Source organism: Prionailurus viverrinus, chromosome A2 (assembly GCF_022837055.1).
Source record: "Prionailurus viverrinus isolate Anna chromosome A2, UM_Priviv_1.0, whole genome shotgun sequence".
Lineage (NCBI taxonomy): Eukaryota > Metazoa > Chordata > Mammalia > Carnivora > Felidae > Prionailurus > Prionailurus viverrinus.
Genome location: NC_062562.1, coordinates 12,776,441 through 12,797,167, shown reverse-complemented (window position 1 = coordinate 12,797,167; position 20,727 = coordinate 12,776,441). Strand labels below are relative to the sequence as shown.

At 56.1% G+C, this 20,727-nt stretch overlaps 1 protein-coding gene across 25 annotated transcripts in view; it reads right to left on the bottom strand.

Annotated features, from left to right (window-relative positions):
* MAST3 (microtubule associated serine/threonine kinase 3) overlaps window positions 1–14,945 on the bottom strand; it is a 37,247-nt gene extending 22,302 nt beyond the window's left edge. For 13 of the 25 annotated variants that reach the window (XM_047830002.1, XM_047830020.1, XM_047830058.1 and 10 more), the window contains exons 1-3: window positions 14,889–14,930; window positions 9,000–9,031; window positions 6,422–6,511 (exon numbers count right to left, since the gene is read on the bottom strand). In XM_047830002.1, coding sequence (XP_047685958.1) covers window positions 6,422–6,511; window positions 9,000–9,031; window positions 14,889–14,927 — 161 coding nt within the window. In that variant the 5' untranslated portion in view covers window positions 14,928–14,930. Of the gene's footprint in view, window positions 1–1,405; window positions 3,801–6,421; window positions 6,512–6,802; window positions 7,212–8,999; window positions 9,032–14,888 lie in introns of those variants that run through there. The other 12 variants (XM_047830184.1, XM_047830193.1, XM_047830212.1 and 9 more) reach the window with 6 other exon arrangements.
* Window positions 14,946–20,727: the final 5,782 nt, after the last annotated feature.

Below are 20,727 nucleotides of genomic sequence, written 5' to 3'. Positions count from 1 at the left end.
CGTGGGCACGTATACTGTCATCTTTCTCCCCACAACTCCTGCAGGGTCTAGTGCACGCAGTGGGAGGGCAGGCAATGCCTCCCCGGTGAATTAAGTCACCCTTTGCCAATCCCAACAAACCCGGAGGTGAGAGACACCAGTTGCACCCACTTCCCAGCCGAGGAAACTGAGGCCACGGATGTCAACAGCCGCAGGGAACTGTCCTGTAGTCTGATGTACAGAAGCAAAAGTGAAACCCACAGGTTCCTGCAAGACTTCCTGCCAACAACCCCCCCCCCACACACACACCCATACCCCCGCCAGTCCCACATCCTCTCCCAGCCCTCATCTGGGTCCTCAGCTCCATGCTGCACCCCAATGCATCATTTATCACTAACAGCTGCCTTCGGGAAAAACACTTGGCCACCTCCCTCTCGCTCTCAGGCGGGGCCTTCTTGAAAAGAAAACACAGCCATATTTGAGGTCTCAAAGGGGAACCGGGCATCATTTGTGCACTTCCGAGCAACTGTCTAGTGTCGACTATTTGCTCAGCCCTCTCTGGAGAAGGCCCAGGACGCTGAGAAGCTCTGCCTAGCCATTCAATAAACACCCGAGTGGGACAACACAGAGTGAGAATACGACAGAAAACGCTGGCCTGAGGCCAGCTTCCTGTACCCGATCCCTAAGGTGCCCATAAGCCCTCTGTAACTCCACAGGATCTGGGAGAAGCGTCTAAGCCCTGAACCTAGCATTCCAGGTCCTTCAGCAGCTGGTCTCGGTGCCTAGCCCTCTAGGAACGCCCCAACCCAGCACCAGTGAAACATCTAAGAACAGAGAGGTTAAGGAACTGCCTAAGGTCACACAGCCAGGCAGTGGCTGGGCAGGAATTTGAACCCAAGTCCTGTAAAGTCCACAGCCCTTACCTGGCCTTTTCTTTTCAGAAGAGGAAACAGACTCCAAGAGAAGCCAGGCTTCGCTGGAGGCTAAACCCAGTATTTTACCCCCGTGACCCGGCTGCTGACACACCACCTGCATGCCAGCCTCGTGCGGTAAATATCTGCTTCTGAAACAATATTTCCGCTAACTGAGCCCCAGGGCCAGACTAGCCTCAGTTTTTCCAAGAAGCCCCTCCCCAGGTCTCCCAGGCCTAGAGACCCGGGTTCGAATCCTGACTCGGTCCCAAGTCCCTTCTGCCTGTGTTACCACCCCCTTAACTAAGACCCCGGCGGGCAGACACCCCACTCCGGGGTAACGACGGGCGAAACGAGGGTATCTGGGGTCCTAGAGGATACCTCGATCCCAAAGCGTCCCCCCCTGCCCCCTACCGCCGCACACAGTGGCCCACGCCACGCCGCCGGGATATACTTCTGGCAACTCGTGTTTGCTTGGCCGGCCGCCGCGCCTTTGCCCGCACGGTGCCCCCTACCTCTTGGAGCGCTGCAGCAGCGCGCCCTTGGCAAGGCGGCTCCGGTGGCCTGGCGCAGCCACCGCCGTCCAGTAGCTGGGGTCGGACATGCTGCTTCTCTTTGTGCCGCCGCCGCCGCCCGAGACCCGGGAGGCGCGGGGGCGCAGCGGCGGCGGCGGCGGGGCACGAACCTCCGCGGCGGGATTGGCCCCAGGAGCCCCGCGGAGCGGGGTAGGGGGTGCGCGCCGCGGGGCTGGGGTTAGGGGGCGAGGAGGAAGCGCGCGCCCCGGAACGCGGCCGGGAACCCGCCCAGGCGAGCGCGGGGGCGGGGCCTCGCGGGGGCGGGGCCTCGCGGGGCGGAGCGAGCGACGCGGAAGCGAGGCTGGCGGACCCGCGTGCGGGCTTAGTGGGCTGGGCGTTGCCAGGGCCGCGGGCGGAGGGGCGGGGCGTTGCCAGGGCTGCGGGCGGCGGGGGCGGGGCGTTGGCGCCTGTTGGGTGAGGCGGTGGAACGTAGCCCCCTGCCCTCAAAACGTCCATCTGTTCACGTCTCCTTTTCCCTCTCTCCCCCCCGCGCGAACCCCTTCTGAGTGTGGCACTTGAGACCTATCCCAGGGCCTGGCCTGGCTCATGCTACCGTGCCCCACGGTGGCTCCACTTCTTGGAATGTCCTTCCTGCCTGGCAAAATCCAGCGTCCCCTCTTCCAGGAAACCTTTTCTCGTCTGTCTGGCTCTGTCTTCTCGGGCTTGGGCTCCCTGAGGCCCCGGCATCTCTCAGCACTGGACTGGCAGAAAGGACGTGTTGGGCAAACGGAAATCAGGGCATCGGACATGCTTTGCCTGTCTATGGTGACGGAAAGGCCGTCAACTTGGCTACCCGACTCAGGGGATACCTGATTTAACTTCTGAGGCCTGTCTTCTCAAGTGTAAAATGGGAGGGAAATTGGGCTGATAGGATGATTACATGAATTAGACGTAAGGTGGCGCCCACAACAGTGCCTGATAAATGTGTGATAAATGTTATTAGCATCAGGCTAACTTCCAGGCCTCTGTTTCTCCCTCTACAGATGTCCCCTCAGGAAAATGGAATGGAATCGGAGGCACAGAAAGGGCTGGGAATGCAGTACCCGTTCACCATAGAAATAGGAACGTCTGACACAGGAGGGAGTGAATTAATGCTTCTTCCTCTCATGACCGTCCCGGAAGTCAGGGACAGTGTCACCCTGGGGGTGGCCTCTTCACAGATCACATGATGCTTTGGGAACCAACCCAGACGCTGAAGCCCAGACCCCATATCTGAGAAGTCATGGATAGGGGCCCCCGCCTGGTGTGTAACCCTAACTCCCCCCAACCTTCTTGCCACGAATTTTGCTTCTCAGGTTTCTCAAGAGACTCCCCATCCTGCCTTGGCCATGGCCACAGTCACCCTCAGGAAGCTACTGGGTTTGTCCTCCTGATGCTCTCCAGGTCCCCTGGGCCTGGGTCTCAAACACCCCTCGCTGGTCATTCACTCACACAACATTTATTGAGTAACTACTGTGTTCCTGACCCTGTGCTAAACCCTGAGTACCCTGCCCTCAGAGGCCCCAAGTCTGGTGGGGGAAGCAGACAGTAAACAGCAAACGACTCAATGATCAAGATAATTTCAAACACCATAGTCAAGGAAGGAAAAGAACAGAGGTAACAAATGGCAAAGGGTGACTTTAGCCAGGAGACCTCTCTGAGGAGGGGACACATTGAGAAGGAAGAGGGGCCAGCCATGGGAAGTGTTCCCAACAGAGGGCGCAACTTGTGCAAAAGCCCTGAGACCAGACTGAGGGGAAGAGGCCAGCAGGACTTAACATGTAAACGTTGCAGGAAGAGTGCAGTTGTAACGGGAGAAGCAATGGGGAGCCATGGAGGACGTGTGAGCAGGGAAGGGGCATGGTCTGAATTGTTTGTCAATTCCGCCCCTCCCCACCGTCTTCCATGGGGAACAGGAGCTGTCAGGGGCAGGAATGCAGGTGGCAGGAGGCTAGTGAGAGGCTGTAACAGGGTCTGGGAGGACGACACTGGGGCCCGGACCAGGGTGAGGCTGTGGGGAAAAGTGGGTAGATTCCAGACCTGGTGTGAGGCCCAAGTAGAGATGGAATCGTGGTCTGGTGTCACCATATGCTGACATACCGTGCCCACAAACCCTCCCCACCATGTGTGCCAGGGATGCTTCTGCGCAGTTCGTAAAGGAATTACCCGTCAATCCCAGCTGTGGTGGCACCCTATAGTGCCTCCGTGCCCCCCATTACTCCCACTGCGCTGGCATCCCCAGCAGCCACTTCTCCCACGCCCATCTGGCCTCAGTTTCCTCCTCTGCAGAACAATGCCGCAGCTGACAATCCAGAACGCCTGTGGCCGTGGCAAAGGCCTCCCGTGAAAGGCTGACTAAGCCACCGATGTCTGGCGTCAGCCCCCTGCCCACCAGATCACGTCCCTCCCCAACTCACCCGCCCTCCGTGGCTCCTCAGTGCTGTTACAGCAAAACCACACTTCTGGGTGAATCCCTCTCCTAGGTCTCAGATCCTAACCCTGTCCGTAACTCAGGACCTGCCTCCCTCTGCTTGTGCTAAGTGACTATGTAAATGGCAAAGCCCCAGTGAGCATACAGAACCCTACCCTCAACCCCTCCGTGGTCTGACCATCCCAAGCCCTTCCCACCTGCCCATGCACTGTCCACACCCCTCCCAACTCTATATGCTGTATGGTTCTTAGCTCCCTGGATAGAAAAATACAAATTCTTCCTGTCCCTGACATTCAAGGCCCCAGAGGGAACATTCTTCTGACGGTGCTTTTCATTGCCCCCTTGTCCACGAGGGCCGAATTCACGACCTTGAGTTCATGACCTTCTTCGATTACCTCCTGCTCACCACCACAGGCAGAGCCCTCCCACCTCCTTCCCATTTGTCCATGCCATAAGCATTAACTGAGCACCTGCTGTATACCAGGCCCCGCCCCAGAATAGAGAGGACAGATCCAGCTCTGGCCCTCAAGGGGCTCCCAAACCTCTGGGTGAGAAAAATAACCTAAGAATCACACAAGAAAACATGGAAATCACACCCATAATGCAGTCTCAATGAGGAAAATGGACAGGCATAATGGATGTATCTGGGGCTTGGGAGGCCCTGAATGGGGGCTGTGTTCAGAAAAAGCTCCCTATCTGAGGGCGTGACAAACAAAGAAAGGAGGAAATGGAGCTCTGGGCAGAGGAGTAGCAAATGCAAAGGCCCTGAGGCTGGACCAGCTTATACTCTGGCAGCCCAGGAAGCCTCATGGCTAGAGTATGGTGAGCGAGATGGGGAGATAGGTGACAGGGAGATAAGAGGTGGCAGGGGCCAGACTCATGGGGACTTGGAGGCCGAGGGAACAAACGTGGGCTTATTCCTAGGGTACTTGGAGCAGGGGAGGCAGGGACCCATTTCCTTGCCTGGCCCAAGGTGATGGGGCTCTGCTGCCCTCTGGTGGCGGGTGAGGAGGCTTTTCTGCTCAGAGCCCCAAACTCTCTGCCTCCATTTGCTCCTGGTAAACTGGCTCAGCTGTTGTTCACTTGGTGGTTGAGGCCAAGCAGTCGGTGTCAGATTTGGCCCGACACTCTTTCCCAGGGTACCTCTGCACAACATACTCTGATGTCCTGAGTTTCCTCCTCCCCTAAATGGGGGGTACGGCAGTCTCCACTGGATACCCCGACCTGGTCTAGGCCCCACCATTTTCTACCCAGATGTTATCCTGGCCACCTCCCTTCCTATCACTTGTCCTCGGCAGACCTTTCTTCCCCCAAGGCAGCCACAGAAGCTTTTCAATTCTTGGTCCTGCCTCAGGACCTTTGCACGTACAGTTCCCATTGCCTGGTACCTCTCTTCCCCTAGCTCTGCCTCGACCTTGGCTAAAACACCACCTCCCCCAAGGGGTCACCGTCTGAATGGCTCTTGTTTGTCTCCTCACTTGTTCACTGCCCACCTCCAGAGATCTGACTGAGAGGCCCATGAGGGAAGGATTACATTAATCTTGTTCACAGCTATGCCCTTAGCATCTGGCTCACAGTAGGTACCTACTTAATGAAGGGAACTGTCTGTTGCCCAGCACCCAGTGAGGGCTCCAAATTGTTCTCTCTTCTCCCCACGAAAGGTCTATGGAAAGAATCTAATCAGTTCGTTCATACTGAGGTATAAATGATTGATGGGCCATTGAATTCTAGACATGACTGACTCACACATCTGTCACCTCCCTGAACTTTCCCCAAGCCGTGCGAAGAGCCCACGACAACCCTGATCTTCCCTCCTATAGAGGGGGCAAGACCCTGAGATGCGCCAGTCACAGAGGCTGCCTCAAACCCTCAACAGACTCTGGTAGCCAAGCTGGCCCTGATGCTCGGTCCTCAGACGTACTGAACCAGGAGAAGTGGCGTCTCCTCTCAGCCTCAGTTTCCTCAGCTGAGAAATGGGGACAGGAAGGGCGCCTCCCTCTCGGCTTGTGCAGGAAACAGAAGATATTTGGTACAGGGCTGGCACTCAGTCAAGCTGGTTCTTTCCTCCTGACGCCACTTTGCCTGGTACAGTGCGTGGGGCTCTAACGGTGAACTCTCAGCTTTGTGTGTGTGTGTGTGTGTGTGTGTGTGTGTGTGTGTGTGTGTACATTCAGAGGGAGGAGCTTTCTGGCCAGCTGAGCTGGGTGTGGGGAGGGTCCTGGAGGTCACAGGCTGGAAGGCAAGGCTGATTCAGCAGGGAGGGCCCAGAGCAGGCTGGGAACCCAGCATCTGTCCCAGGGATGTCCTTGGGCCACAGCTCAAGTTCTAGCCTCACCTTGGCCACCTGTCGGATGGAGGACCTGTTGGCTGTGGTTGAAAATGGAATTTCCCCCATCAAGGCCCTAATGTGGATAGTAGTTTCATTTTATGGAGGGGTAAACTGAGGCCCACAGTACCTTGGTGAGGAAGCTGGGTCTGGGCGGCTTCCGAGGTTCTGGGGTGTCAGGGCAATGTCCGAGCCCCGCCCCCCAAGTGCTGTCACTTACCTCCAGGGATGCAGGCCCAGTGAGGGGCTGCAAAGGCTGCAGGGGCTGCTGGGGCTCAGCAAAGATGGGCTCTGGCTGCTCGGAGACAGACTGTAAAGAAAGAGGCCGGGGACGGTGAACCTGGTGGTGGCCCCTGCGTGTGGCCGAATCCGAATTCGGACCAGGACTTAGGTTCCCTTAGGGAGAAGGAGCCCCCAAGGCCCGGGATTCTGGGTCTCGCCAAGGCCGCGGGGGTGGGGCCTGACCGATGACCCGGGAGGGCTCCCCGGAGGCGGCGGTCTGACTCTGGGCGACTTAAAAAGAGACGCGGGGGGAAGGGCGGTTGTCAGTCTGCCTCTCTTCCTCCCTCCCCATTTCCCCCCTTCTTCGCCAAGCACTCACTCGAGGGTCAGCGCCGGGATGTGAAGCTTGTCCCTGCGAGACTTCATGCTGAGGCCGGGGTTGCGTCTACGCGGCTGGGTGCCAAAGCCCTCTTTGTGGCCCCCAACCCCTGATGGTGGCGCGATCGGACAGACCCACAGAGGCGGACTTGGGGACAGCACGCCTGGCGGGCGCGACGGACGCGGCGGCGCGGAGGCCGGGCCGCCGGGGGCGCGGGGGGGCGGGCTCTCTCCGCCTCGGGGCGGGGCTCGGGGCCCGCACCTGCGCGCAGGCCCAGCCCAGCAGGAAAAGTCGGGCTGCGGGAGGCTGGAGTGGCAGGTGCCACCCCCTCCCGGAGAGAGGGACGCCGAGGCTGCCGGGTCTCGGGTCTCGAGCCCCAGGGCTGCGCGGCCGAAAAGGAAGGGCGGTCACTGCCTCCTCGATTGGCATTATTGCTCCATCGCCTGGCCCCACCCCTTCCCGGCCGGGTCTCTGCCCTCGCCCCACCCCTCCCCGGGAGGTGCGGGGGTGGTGGTGGTGGGGGGGTGTTGTCTCTCGGACCCCGGATCTGAGCGCGTCCTGTCCCTATTCCCCCACCGCCTGCCGCTCAGCACAGCCCCTCGCGGCGGGTCTCAGCATCCCCACGCACATCAGAGGCCGGTCCACGCCTCCAGGCCTTTGCTTCGCTGGGGTCCCTGTCTGGAACGTCGTCCCCCTCACCCACATCCCAGTTCGGTCCCATGGGCCCCTCTTCGGCGGAGCCGTCCCTACACAACAACCCATGGCGCCCCGAGTCCCACCCTCCCTTTTGCCCAGCCCAGCTCCCAAGACTCCGGGGTTGTGTCTGGCTATGGCCCCCCCTCGACACCCCACTTAGACCCGGTCAAGAACGCGGTAGGCAGCAGAAAGTAGACAGCTCTCAGGGAGTCTTTGTCCTCGTTCTGCCCCGTGGCCCAGGACTTTGTCCTCCGTGGTTCTGACTGATTCCGGTCCACCACCCCGCCGCGAGCCTGGGCAAAGGCCAGGGACAGTGCCCGCCTTCCGGTCAATGCCGGAGCCCCGCCCCTACGGGCCCCTCAGGCTCCTCCCCACCAGCTGCACATCCCCAGTCCATCAAGAACATATGGTCAGGGCTTGGGGGCCAGTCTGACCCCATCCCCACCATCAGATTTCAAACTCTCATCCAAACCCCAGGACCTCCCTCCTCTCTCCCTTCACCTCCCCTGTGCTCTCTTCACTCCAGCTACTGCCGTCTCCATGATGTTCTTTCAATGCCAAGCTGGTTTGCACCCCAGGACCTTTGCCCATGCTGTTCCCTCTAACTGGAATGCTCTTCCCCTCAGACTTTCCCTCTTGCCTCTTCTTCCTCTTCTAGATCTAGGCTCAAATGTTACCTTCTCCAACAGGGCTAAAGCCCCCCCACCCCCACCCCCAGCTCCTCTGTTTAATTTCTCCCCTGCAGTACATCTTTTCACCATAACTCTCCCCAAGAGAGTGTGAGCTCCATGGGCAGGGTCCAGCATCGAGTTGTCTCTGTGTCCCCCCCATGCCTGGAACAGGGCCTGATACACAGGAGGCACCCCAAAAAAGTTTGTTAAGTAGGTAATTTCACTGCCGGACAAGAGAATTCCCATCCCTCAGGCAAGCACAGCCCCCAAAGAGCGGGTGTTCTACACTCACACACCTCCGGACCACTAGCACAAGGCAAAACCCTCCCTGTCCTGGGCTGTGCTTTCCCGTCTGTAAACCAGCAAAGACACGACACACAACGGTCTGTGAGCTCTGGGATCCGAAAATGCCAGCCTACAGAAAAATGCTAATGTGACCCTGAAGGATACAATTTTCTACCTGTGTTCCCTGACAGTGAGCTCCCCGTCATGGGAGACATGCAAGCTGGCCCCAGGATACTTGGCTGGAATCCTCTCATTTGGACTCTAGATGCTAGACAAGGGTTCCTTTTCCAGTCTGGATGCCCTTGTGCCAGCTGTGCAACCCTACAGCGCTTCAATCTCCACATTTGCAAACTGGCGTGGGCCCCCAGCTTGGGCGGGCCAAATGAAGCACTTCCAAAGCACTTTGCAAACACCGGGGGAAAGGATCAAGGTGAGCAGCTTTGTTGTAATTATCAAATAAATTCACAGTCTGGAGGCTGCCGCTGAAATATCTGTGCCCAGGACCGTTGGGTCCAGCCCAGCCCACTGGCCTTAGGTGAACTCACCCACGTCCCCGGCGTGGCAGGCTCAGCTCCTTCTGAAATGAGAGGAAACAGGGGTCATTCCCAAGGAGACAGGCCCTTCACATCCCCGGCCCTCCACCCACCTCACCCCGAAGGTGGCCCCTCGCTCACTCAGCTCCAGCCAATGCCTCTTTTCTGCTGCCCCATATTCTGGGTTCTGCCCTGCCTCAGAGCCTTTGCACCAGCTGTGTCTTCTGCCAAGACTGCCTTCCCTCCCCTCTGGTGCTAGTCAATTGCACATCATCCCTCAGCCCAGGCACCCCTTCCTCCTGAAAGCCCTCCAGACTCCCAATCACCTCCCTGCCTAGCTCAAACCCTCCTTGTACTAAAAATAACTTCATTATTTTATTTGATTTTAAAGTTTATTTATTTATTTTGAGAGAGAGAGGGAGCCAGAGTGGGGGAGGGGCAGAGAGACAGAGAGAGAGAGGAGACAGAGAGAGAGGAGAGAGAGAGAATCCCACGCAGGCTCAGCACTGTCAGCACAGAACCCGATGCGGGGCTCGAACTCACGAGAACATGGAGATCATGACCTGAGCTGAAATCAAGAGTCGAACGCTTAACCCACTGAGCCACCCAGGCGCCCCATAACTTCATTATTTTAAATAACAAATTAGTTATATTTGTAAAGAAGTATGTCAATAGTGGCTAAATAGTAACAATTGTTCGAGGAAAGGGAGATTCTTGACTCGTCCTCACTCTGCCCCCTCCCAGATCTGAAAGTCACTTCTGCAAAGCTTATGTGGATTTGTGTCTTGGGATCCGATGGGGGGTGGGGACACTAATCAGTGACTCCCTTTTGAAGACCCTTTTAGAGCTCAGCAAGCTGGCTGCACCAACCCTGGGTGCCCTCGCCATATGCAGGGCGAAAAGCCGTGCACTTGGGGTTCACGGTGACCCCGGAGTCCATCCTCAAAAGTAGCTCACCCAAGAAGGTTTCTAAATTCTCAAAAGGCCATGTCACGCAAGTTTAGAATCTAGGGACACTCAGACCTGGGTCCAGATCTATTTATTATCTGTTCTTGCCTGGCTGTGGGACCTTGAGCAAGTAACTTGCGCAATTGGTGCTTTGATTTTCCCACCTATAAGGTGGAGGGTAACATCGGGAGGGTCCCAGGGTAGTAATGATCAGCCATTATTATCGTGGCTGTTGTGCGTTGTGTTATTGTTGAGCTCAGCAAGGGCCTAGGTGGACTATCGTAATAGCTGATAAATTTTACTGAGCCACCTAATACATACAGACCAGGAGCAAGGGCCGTTTTTCAGGCTGGGAAACCGAGGCGCACAGGGAAGCCAGCTGCCCATGTCTCTTGGCAAGGAGAAGGAAGGGAATCCAGGTCTCTGGACATCCCCACCCACCCCCCCCTGCTCCCCCCCCCCCCCCAAACACACACGCCAGGGCGGTCCTGTGGAGGACAGACACATGACTATTTTTACCTAGGTGGGCTCTCCGGACTGCCCACATCCAGAGCGGGGCGTTCACCATGGCAACCACTGACGTCATCAGCCCCCACAGCCAATTCAAGGGGGCTGGAAGCTGCCCGGTGCAGGACGGGGCTGGGAGAGGTTGGCTGGGTCCCCCAGCAGGGGAAGAGGAGGGTCCAAGAGGAGGGGTGTCACCCCGAGGCCTGACCCCAGCTACCCTGAGCCCACAAAACCGGGCGGTTCAAGGTGGGAAGAGGCTGACCTGCCATCCCGGGGTGTTTCTGTCTGCCTGAATACCTCTGGGAATGGAGAGCTCACTATCGTTCAGGGCAATTGATCACAGTCATAGGAACCACCACCACCATTAAGGCCTCCTTCTGCCCCCTCCAATTGTTATGGGGTCTTATGCCAGCTGACCCCTCTCCTCTAACCCGTGAAACAGCGAGGAGCTGGCATCTGAACCCAGGACTTCCTTGCTCCGGCACCCCCTCCCCCATCCCAACCATTTCCTTCCAAAGCCCTGGCCGTTCTGGGTTCCCAGTCTGGCTCCCCATCATCCGAGCTGTGTGACCCCCGCCAAACAATTTCACATCAGTTTCTTCGTTTGGAAAGCCTCCCGGTTCCATAGGGTCCTGGGAGGAATCGAGAAACAAGCTAAGAGCCCGGCACTGGGGAGGCTTGGATAAATCAGTGCCAAGACAATGATGTTGTGAGGTTAATAATAACCACCAATTTAACCACAAATTTTAATTTGCTTCCAAAATACAAAAAGATGTAAAGTGGCAGAGAGAAGCGAGGGAAGGTCGGCAGCCCCCTGCAAAGGCTCTGTGGAAAGCTGGGACCACATGGAATTCTCCCGGCACCGCCCCCGGACCCTCTGCTCCCAGAGCCATCTGCTTCCGCCTTCAGCCCCCTCTTTGCCGGCTGTTCTCAAGGAGTGACTCCCGCATAGACCAGAGTAGGTGGGGGCCCGATCCCTTGGAAATGCCCTTTAAAGATAATATTTACGGCAACCTCTTCGGTTCTTGGCTGGGCTGGGCAATGCTGCCTCCCAGCCAGAAGCCTCAGCTCCATCCTGAGGAACCCCCCCCGGGGCATGGACACCCCCACAACTGGAGGCACTGGGGAGACCCAGGGGGAGAGAAGGGGCTGGAGGTGGGGGGAGCCAAGAGGCTTCCTGGGTGGGGGGTGGTCAGGCTGGTGGGAATCTGTGCGGTGGGGGTAGGACCCAGGCTGGCTGGCACCAAGCCCCACGGGAAGTTGGCAACTGCAGTGAAGGGAGAGAGAAGTCAGCAGGGACCACAGAGCACCAGCCTGAGGGCTTTTTGGAGGAGAAGAGTAAGTTGAACTGGGCCACGAGGATGCAGGATGGACCTTCCAGGGAATGCCTCCAGCAGCAGCAGAGACAAAGTTCAGATAGATACAAGCTCTGGCCACCTTCACTGCCCCTGGATTTGGAGATCTGGTGTTTTAAAAGTCTGTGGTTCGGGGCACCTGGGTGGCTCAGTCGGTTAAGCATCCGGCTCTCGATTTCGGCTCAGGTCATGATCTCACGGTTCATGAGTTCGAGCCCCGAGTCGGGCTCTGTTGCTGACAGTGTGGAACCTGCTTGGGATTCTCTCTCTCTCTAAAGAAATAAATAAAAACGTAAAAATAAAAAAATGAAAAAAAAGAAGCGTGGCTTGTGAAGCAAAGGCCCAAGTGGGAGATGATAAAAAAATAACGATAGAATAATAAGAATAGTAGTCGTAGCAATAACAATGCGAGGAGTGGAGCTCACGTTAACCGGCACCCATAAGTGCTGCACAGAAGACTGAGCTTAACCCAAAGCGGGAAGGCCCAGTTCCCAGCTCTTCCTCTGACCCAGCGCAAACTGGGATTCCAAGGGCCAGACCAGTTCCTGCTTACCACCTCCCAGCACACTGCCCCAGTCAGATTAGCCAGCCTTCCCACGGATATGGTCTATACTAGCCAGTCAGCAACTGACTTGAGTCCCCTCCACTTCCTCAAGCTTCTATGAATCGACTCTTTGACCTTTGGAAGGGTCAGCCTCCAGAGTATCTGACTGGCTCTGACCAGGAGGCTGCTACCTGCTTGGCTGGGGGTGCTCCTGGGCCCATTAACAAAGCTCCGAGTTAAGGTACCGGATAGCTTATGCCCCATTTGTGGGTGCCCGTTACTGTGAGACATTATTTATATTTCTACTATTATTATTTTTTTTAAGTTTTTCAAAATGTTTATTTATTTATTTTCAGGGTGGGGGGGAGAGGGGGAGAGAGAGAGGGAGAGAGAGGATCCCAAGCAGGCTCCACACTCCGTGCAGAGCCCAACACTGGGCTCAACCTCATGACTGTGAGTGAGATCATGACCTGAGCCAAAGTCGAGAGTCAGATGCTGAACTGACTGAGCCACCCAGGCAGCTCTATACATCTACTATGACTAATTTTTTTATTATTTTCACGGTCTCCTATTTGGTTATTTACTCCAGGTAACTTCCTGGCCTCTGGCCCCCTCTGTGGCCCCCACCTGCTCCAGAGGAGTCTTTCAAAGCCTTCAGGTCTGATAGTGTTCCTCCCTTGCACCAGCACTTTCCATAGCTCCCAATGACCTTAGGGAGAAAATCTAACCTCTTCAAAATCGACACTGGAACGCCCTGAAGCAGAGCGTCCACTCTCACAGTCCTGGCCCGAGCCTGGCTTCTAGTTTCCCCATGCAACATATATAGTTACATGCTTCTGGGCCTTTGCACGTGCTGTGCCCTCCACCCGGAATTCCCTCACTCATCTGGGCAATCTCTACTTGTCCCTCTGCCTCCACAGAGCAAGAGGGCGAGCCAGACCTGCCTGGGTTCGAATCCTGACTCTGTCACCTACGTGCTGTGACACCTGGGCAGGGGCTAGGCTTCTCTGAGCCTCAGTTTCCCCTTTTGTAGCATGGCACGCGTCATCAGGGAGCGGGTGCCTCCTCCCCGTGAAACAGGCCCCCACTTCTTGACGTCAGCAGCGCCCCCATTCGCCTACCCGAAGGCAGTTTCTCTATTTTAAGAGGCCGCGGGCGGGGCTCGCGTCTAACTGGGGCTCGGGGCGGGGCCTGTCCCCCCACAACACCCCACGGCTCACCGCCCCCTCCCCTACGCCCAGGCCCCTCGCTCTGATCTCTGGCCGCGGACTTTCCCCTTGCGCCCCCCCCCCCCCCGCCACGCCTGGGGGTGGGGGTGCTTCTGCCTTTCATCTCTGCCCCTGCCCTCCCGGACCCCACCCCCACCCCGTCCTTCCAAGGTTCTAGCTTCCCTCAGACTCTCTTATTTCCCCATGCACCCCCCCCCGCCCGCCCCTGCCCCCCGCGCTGCTTCCTCTGCTCCAAGACCACCCAGCAACGCTTGGGTCAGGCGCCTTCTCCAAGAGTGCCTGAGCGTCCCACATTGCAGCTGACAACTCCCTGGGGTCACTGCTGCTCAGGCGCCCATACCCCCCAACAGGCTAGGAGACCCAGGAGAGCGGTTTCAGAGGGTGAACACCCCGCCGCCTCTCCAGCAGGCACTCAAGAAATGTTTGTTGGGTAAATGAGGAATCCCAGGTTCCCGACAGGCAACCTGGTGGCTTCTTAAGGGTGTGGTCTACGCCTCGGCTAGATCATCTTAATTCCCTTTGCACAGAGATAAGGGAAACTGAGGGCCAGAAAAGTCAAAGGAGTCGCCCATCGGGGTCCCATGGCCCCTGCGTGGGTTCGAACTCTCTCACGCACAAACTCAGGGCCAGAGGTCAGAAGAGGAGGGCCCCTACAGCCAATGGGGAAACTGAGATCCGGATAAGCAAAAGTGTCTCCTGCCCTCGACACCCCCCCCCCCGCCCGCCCGGCCCCCCGCAAGCCAGTTTGCAGTGCTTTCTGCAACAGAGAGCCAGTTAAGGCTGCCGGATTGAACCTCTGTCGGGCGACCTCGAGTTTGTGACTTTTCCAGACCCGAGCCTCAGTTTCCCTGTCTGACAAATGGGCGCCCGGACAGCCCCAACCTCCTTGGCTCACCTTAGGGGTGAGCCGAGGCTGGGGCGCGGTGGCGCAGCGAAGGCACGAGGCAGGTAATGATCCACATTAATTAATAAGAATATATCACTAGTAAAAAGATTAACACGACGAGGACCATATGGTGAGCGCTCAAAGGCTGCTGTTGCTCATATTATTAGAGCAGCTGGTGGGAAGGGGCCCAACCCTCAGCCCCCGTCTCCCACGCTAGCGCTTGGAGCCTCAGTTTCTCCATCTGTCAAACCGAACGGAGTCTACGTCCCCTTCCCATCAGGCGAAAAGCACTTTGAAAAGCGGGCAGAAGGAGCGATCGGAGCGCGCGCCCCGCTCTCCGCCTCAGTTTCTCCGGACGCCGAAACCTCGCCCCTGACACCCAAGCCAGGTGCACTCGGCCGCGCCCTCCGCCCGCCCACGCAGGGGCCTCACCTGGAGCCCTCGGCGCCGCAGGAGGCTCGGCTCGTCCATGGCCCGCTAGTCCGCGCCGCCTGGCCCGCCCCCGGCCCCGCCCCAGCCTGCCAAGCCCCGCCACCCCGCGCCATTGGTCAAGCCGGTCAGCTGACGTGTCCTGGCCCCGCCCCTCCCTGGGAGCCCTCCTGGAAGGGCCCCGCCTCCATTGGATGGGCCAGACCCGCCCTTCCAGGCCCCACCCTTGCCCCCCAGCCAAGATGAAACCAGTTTTCAATGAATCCTCCTGGGAATAAGGGAACGTTAGCACCCCCATTTTGCAGAGACGGAAACTGAGGCTCAGAGAAGTTAGTTGATGTGCCCAGGGCGCACAACAAGACCCTCAGTTCTGTTCAAAATTTGAAAAGGGCCACAAATATCAGTGATTAAGGTACGCAAGATTCGAATACAATAATGTAAAGAATCTAAACTAATGCGAAAAGCGCAGGATGAACGAAACACCAAAAATGCAGGCTCTGCCTCTGCCTTTACATCACGCTGCCTTACTGGTTTCACCTTAATTCTGGCCCTAGCCCCAATAAAACTTTATTTACAAGAACAGGCAGCCACTGTTGCCGGTTTCTGTTTTGAGGAGGACTCCCTTCGCCGAGTCAGCTGGGCACCTGACTAAGCGCCTAATGAGGACCACCTTCCACAGGTATCTGGTGATAATTGATCAGCCCCCCTTTGCAGAAGGGAAACTGAGGCAGGGAGAAGCCCAAGTGCCAAGATGGGATCCATATTCTCTCTTCCACTGGGACTGCCACTGTCTCTGCACCTGCAGGTTCCCTTGGCTATCCGTTGGACTTAGACATTACAGGATCTTCTCAGGCTGGAGGAGAGACCCCAGGGACCGCCCGATTGCCTTTGAGTCTGGGTAGGCTCCTACCAAATTACAGTGGCCAGATTGAGCACATAAAAATACAGGGCTTCCTGAAATTTTGTTTTTGTCATACACACTTTAAAACTGAAATATTGGGGTGCCTGGGTGGCTCAGTCAGCTGAGCGTCAAACTTCAGCTCAGATCATGATCTCACGGTTTTGGGAGTTTGAGCCCCGCATTGGGCTAAGCTGCTGTGAGCCCAGAACCCACTTCTGATCCTCTGTCCCCCTCTCTCTCCACTCTTCACCTGCTGGTGCTCTCTTTCTCTCAAAAATAAACATTAAATAAAAAAAAAAAAAAAGGAGGGGCGCCTGGGTGTCTCAGTCGGGTAAGCTCCGACTTCGGCTCAGGTCATGATCTCGAGGTCTGTGAGTCCGAGCCCCGCGTCGGGCTCTGTGCTGACAGCTCGGAGCCTGGAGCCTGCTTCGGATTCTGTGTCTCCCTCTCTCTCTGCCCCTCCCCTGCCCACGCTCTGTCTCTCTCTCTCTCAAAAATAAGTCAACATTAAAAAAATAAAATAAAAAGGTACTGGTACTCCCCTCACAAATTTATGAAAGATAAATAAAAATAAATAAATAAAATTGACATATAATTCACCCACCATAAAATATACCTTTTAATTTATTTTTATTTTTTAAGTTTATTTATTTTGAGAGAGACAGAGAAAGCGCAAGGGGGGGAGGGGCAGAGAGAGAGAGAGAGAGAGGAGAGGGAGAATCCCAGGCAGGCTCCACGCCATCATTGCACAGAGCCCAACTCGGGGCTGAAACCCCCAAAACCGTGAGATCATGACCTGAGCCGAAATCAAGAGTCCGACGCTTAACAGACCGAGCCACCCCGGAGCCCCTAAAATAGATCTTTTTAAAGAGTACCATTCCGTGGTTCTTAGCATATTCTCAGAATTGTGCAATCGTCACCACTATCTAATCGCAGAACATTTCACCAACCCTAGAAGAAAACCTTTACCCGTGAGCACTCACCATCCTCCCTCCGGCAGCCGCCAATCTGCTTTCTGTCCCCGTGGCTTTGCCTGTTCTAGACGTTTCACATAAATGGACTCCTACAACGGGTGGCCTTTTGTGTCCGGCTTCTGTCGCTCCACATGATGTTTTCAAGTTGCACCCACGCTGTAGCTTGAATCGGGGCTTCCTTCCTTTTTATGGCTGAATAATATTCCACCGTGTGGATGGACCCCGTTTTGTTTATCCGTCCACCTGTCGATGGACATTTGAGTTTTTCCACTGTTGGGCTCTTGTGAGTTGCGCTGCTGTGAACATTCATGCGCAAGTTATTGTGTGGACCTATGCTTTCAAGTCTCTTGGGTCTACATCTAGGCGTGAAATTCCTGGGTCGTACGGTAACTCTGTATTTCTGCTTTTTCAAAAACGGCCAGACTGTTCTGTGCAGTCAAAAGCAGCCGCTGCTGTAAGCTGAGTCATGTTTTTCCAAAATCCAGACGTTGAAATCCTCACCGTAGGTCCTTCAGAATGTGACTGTGTTCGGAGAGAGGGACTTTAAAGGGACAATTCACGTAAAATGAGGTGACCTGGGTAGATCCTAATCCAATATGATTGCTGTCTTTATAAGAAGAGATTAGGGGGGCGCCTGGGTGGCTCGGTCGGTTAAACGTCCGACTTCGGCTCAGGTCATGATCTCACGGTCCGTGGGTTCGAGCCCCGCGTCGGGCTCTGCGCTGACAGCTCAGAGCCTGGAGCCTGTTTCAGATTCTGTGTCTCCCTCTCTCTCTGCCCCTCCCCTGCTCATGCTCTGTGTCTCTCTGTCTCAAAAATAAATAAACGTTAAAAAAAAAATTAAAAAAAAAAAAGAAGAGATTAGGGCACAGGCACGCACAGAAGGAAGGCCACGTGAACACGCAGGAAAACCCCATCTGCAAGCCGGGGAGAAAGACCCCAGAAGAAGCCAAACCTGCCAACATCTTGATCTTGGACTTGTAGCCTTCAGAACTGTAAGGAAAGAAATCCCTGTTATTGAAGGCACTCCGTCTCAGCCACCCAGTTAAATGTAATTTCAGACAAACAATGAATAATTGTTCATAATGTTCCACGCGATCCTTGGTAAGTAGATACGCTAAAAACTTAGGGGGCGTTTAACCTGAAATTCTCATTTATTTTATTTATTTAAAAAAGATTTTTTTTTTCAATGTTTATTTATTTTTGGGACAGAGAGAGACAGAGCATGAACGGGGGAGGGGCAGAGAGAGAGGGAGACACAGAATCGGAAACAGGCTCCAGGCTCCGAGCCATCAGCCCAGAGCCCGACGAGGGGCTCGAACTCACGGACCGCGAGATCGTGACCTGGCTGAAGTGGGACGCTTAACCGACTGCGCCACCCAGGCGCCCCCTGAAATTCTCATTTAATAGGGCACGTTTTATCTGGCAACCCTATGCTAAAAGGACCTCAGGCTATGGCTTGTCTACCCCGGGTAATGGGGAGCGCACACCTTACAGCGACCGACGACAGCCCTGTCTCTGGTCTGTTCTGCCTACAAGTTCTCCTAGAGTCCAAGTTGGGGTGGACATGTGACCTAGAGACTTTTCATTCACTTCAGCCAGGGTGACAGGCTCACGGTGGACATGAAACCCAAGCTCAGCCAATCAGTCTTCCCTGGGACTTTGGCTGCAATCTTGGGGAAAGAGCGGTTCCCTGTACCAGAGGCGGTTGGACCAGGCAAATGGGGGAGCTGCTGGAGGGGGAGCCACCAGAGAGGTTTCAAATGCCCTTGCTCCACCTGGAGAACTTCCACATAGAACTTCCAAAATTACACCTTCCGTGGGCGCTAGGGGACATTTATTGACTGACTCGCTGAATCAATCGAACAAGGAGTGCAATTTTCCCCTGGTGAACGCCTATGCATCTTTCAAAACCCGCTTCAAATTTAAGAAGCATCAAAGAACATTTTTACCGAAGGAATAAGTGATTTGTTTTCCTGCAAACTTCTATACATCCATCAAAACCCTTCTCAGGTATCTCTAAGGGGCATCAGGGAGTGTGATTGTTGAACGAATAAGTGATGCCTAGAAATGTGTTTGATTTAAAAAAAACGAACAGATTTTCTCCTTGCAAAATCCTATTCATCCCTCAACATTCTCAGATGCCCTCCAGGGGCGTCAGGGTCTTGTGGCCACGAGAAGGGAAAAGCTCAACCCTGGGCTGACTGAAGGTCACTCTACCCAGGAAGGAGGCGGAGGCTGAGGGGGTGGGGAAATTCTGTGGTTCCTCCTGTCACGATTTCCATTTCCGGCGGCCCCTTTTAACCCAATCCTTCCTGCCTCCCCCTCCCAGCAGTTCGTGAGGCGGCTGAAAGTGGGGCAGCCCTAGGGGCATACCCCAGCTGTGTTTCTAGGGCAGCTGGGAGGGGCCACCGAGGGCACCCCAGGGCTTCCTGGAGTAGGGGCGGGCAGGCCAAAGGAGGTGGGTGTGCAGATCCGGCATGGGGGAAGGTGAAGTGCAGATCCTGACTTTGATAAGGATAGAAACACCACTTCACCTGTGACTGGCGTCCTGCTCACACACCTGCTATGGCTCCCCAGTGCCCTTGGGAAAAAAGCCCAGCCCTTCAGCCTGACGCTCGAGGTCCCTGTCCGACTTATCACCTTCATCTCTCCTGTGGAGTCCGAGACCTCCTGGCTCATCCTGATGTTCCCCCAAAGCATGTCCCCTGAGCTTTGGTCTCTGCTGTGCCCCTCTGCGGGGAGTGCTGTTGCATTCTATAAACCCCAGTTCAAGGGGTCCCTACTCTCCCTTGGAACACCCCCAGCCCCTCCCTGCACCCAGCCCTGACATCAAGGAGCTGGGGGGAGGGCATCTGTGTCTAGCTCTGACCCCTCCTCCACTCTTCTCTCCCTCCTTCGATGTCTTTCCAGTGGCTGCTCTGACTTTGGGGAGATGGGAAGGAGCTGTGACGAGAGCAGAGGCCACTGGAGGCCCCCCAGACAATGATTAATTACGCTGGCTGTCCGGGGGGCACGATCTGCCGGGAGCCCAAATCCTCCTTTATCCTCGCTACAGCCTATTTTGCAGATGGGGTAGCTGAGGCCTGGAAGGGCCGACCTCGGTGATGGGGCAGCCCTGGGGCATGAGGCTCACTCCCCACTCACCGCTCAGCCCCACTGGGGGGCGGGGAGGGGAGGGGGCTCTCTCTGAATCCATCTGTTCACAGGCAGCTGAGGCCTCTGGGCTCAGTGTCTCCATCTGTGAAATGGGGCCCATGATGGTGTCTCCTCGGGTGGGGTCTCAGGCTCCTCGAGGGGAGGTCGTGACTTTGGCCCTCTCTCTAACCGGTCTCTTCCCTCTTTCCTTATGTTTCTCTCAATCTGTCTCTGTCTCTCTCTGTCTCTGCCCCTCCCCCAGGCCTCACACATCAGTCCTGCAGCCCACTCCACCCCCTGGCCTGGCCTGGCCCTATTGCCAGTGAAGGCTGCTCTGTGCGGGGTCACGGGGTCCCCGTCCCCACTGTGCCAGGCCTGGGACACTGTTTCTTTGTTCCCATGGCTCTGACCTCATGGCCTCCCGGGCGCCTGACCCTGACCGGCCCAGTTGCCCCCCCCCCCCCCCCCCCCGGGGACAGGGCAGGGCTTCTCCGAGAATGGGCCTCCTCCTGGCCCACCTGGGCCTCAGTTTCCCCAGATGCTCTTCCAAGAGAGACCCTCACCGTATGCTCCTCCGTCTCCCACGGTTCCGTGAACATTTTTTTTTTTTTTTGTAGGTGAAAAATCACATGACATAAAAGTAACCAGTTTAAAATACACAGTTCAGTGGCATTTAGAGCATTCACTACGTTTTGCAACCGTCACTCTGTCTAGTTCCAGAACGTTCTCCCCACCCCAAGGGGAAGCTCGTCCCCTTTAGCAGTCGCTCCCCAGCCCCCACCCCCCAGCCGCTGGCAACCACTAATCTTTCTGTCTCTTCGAATCTGCC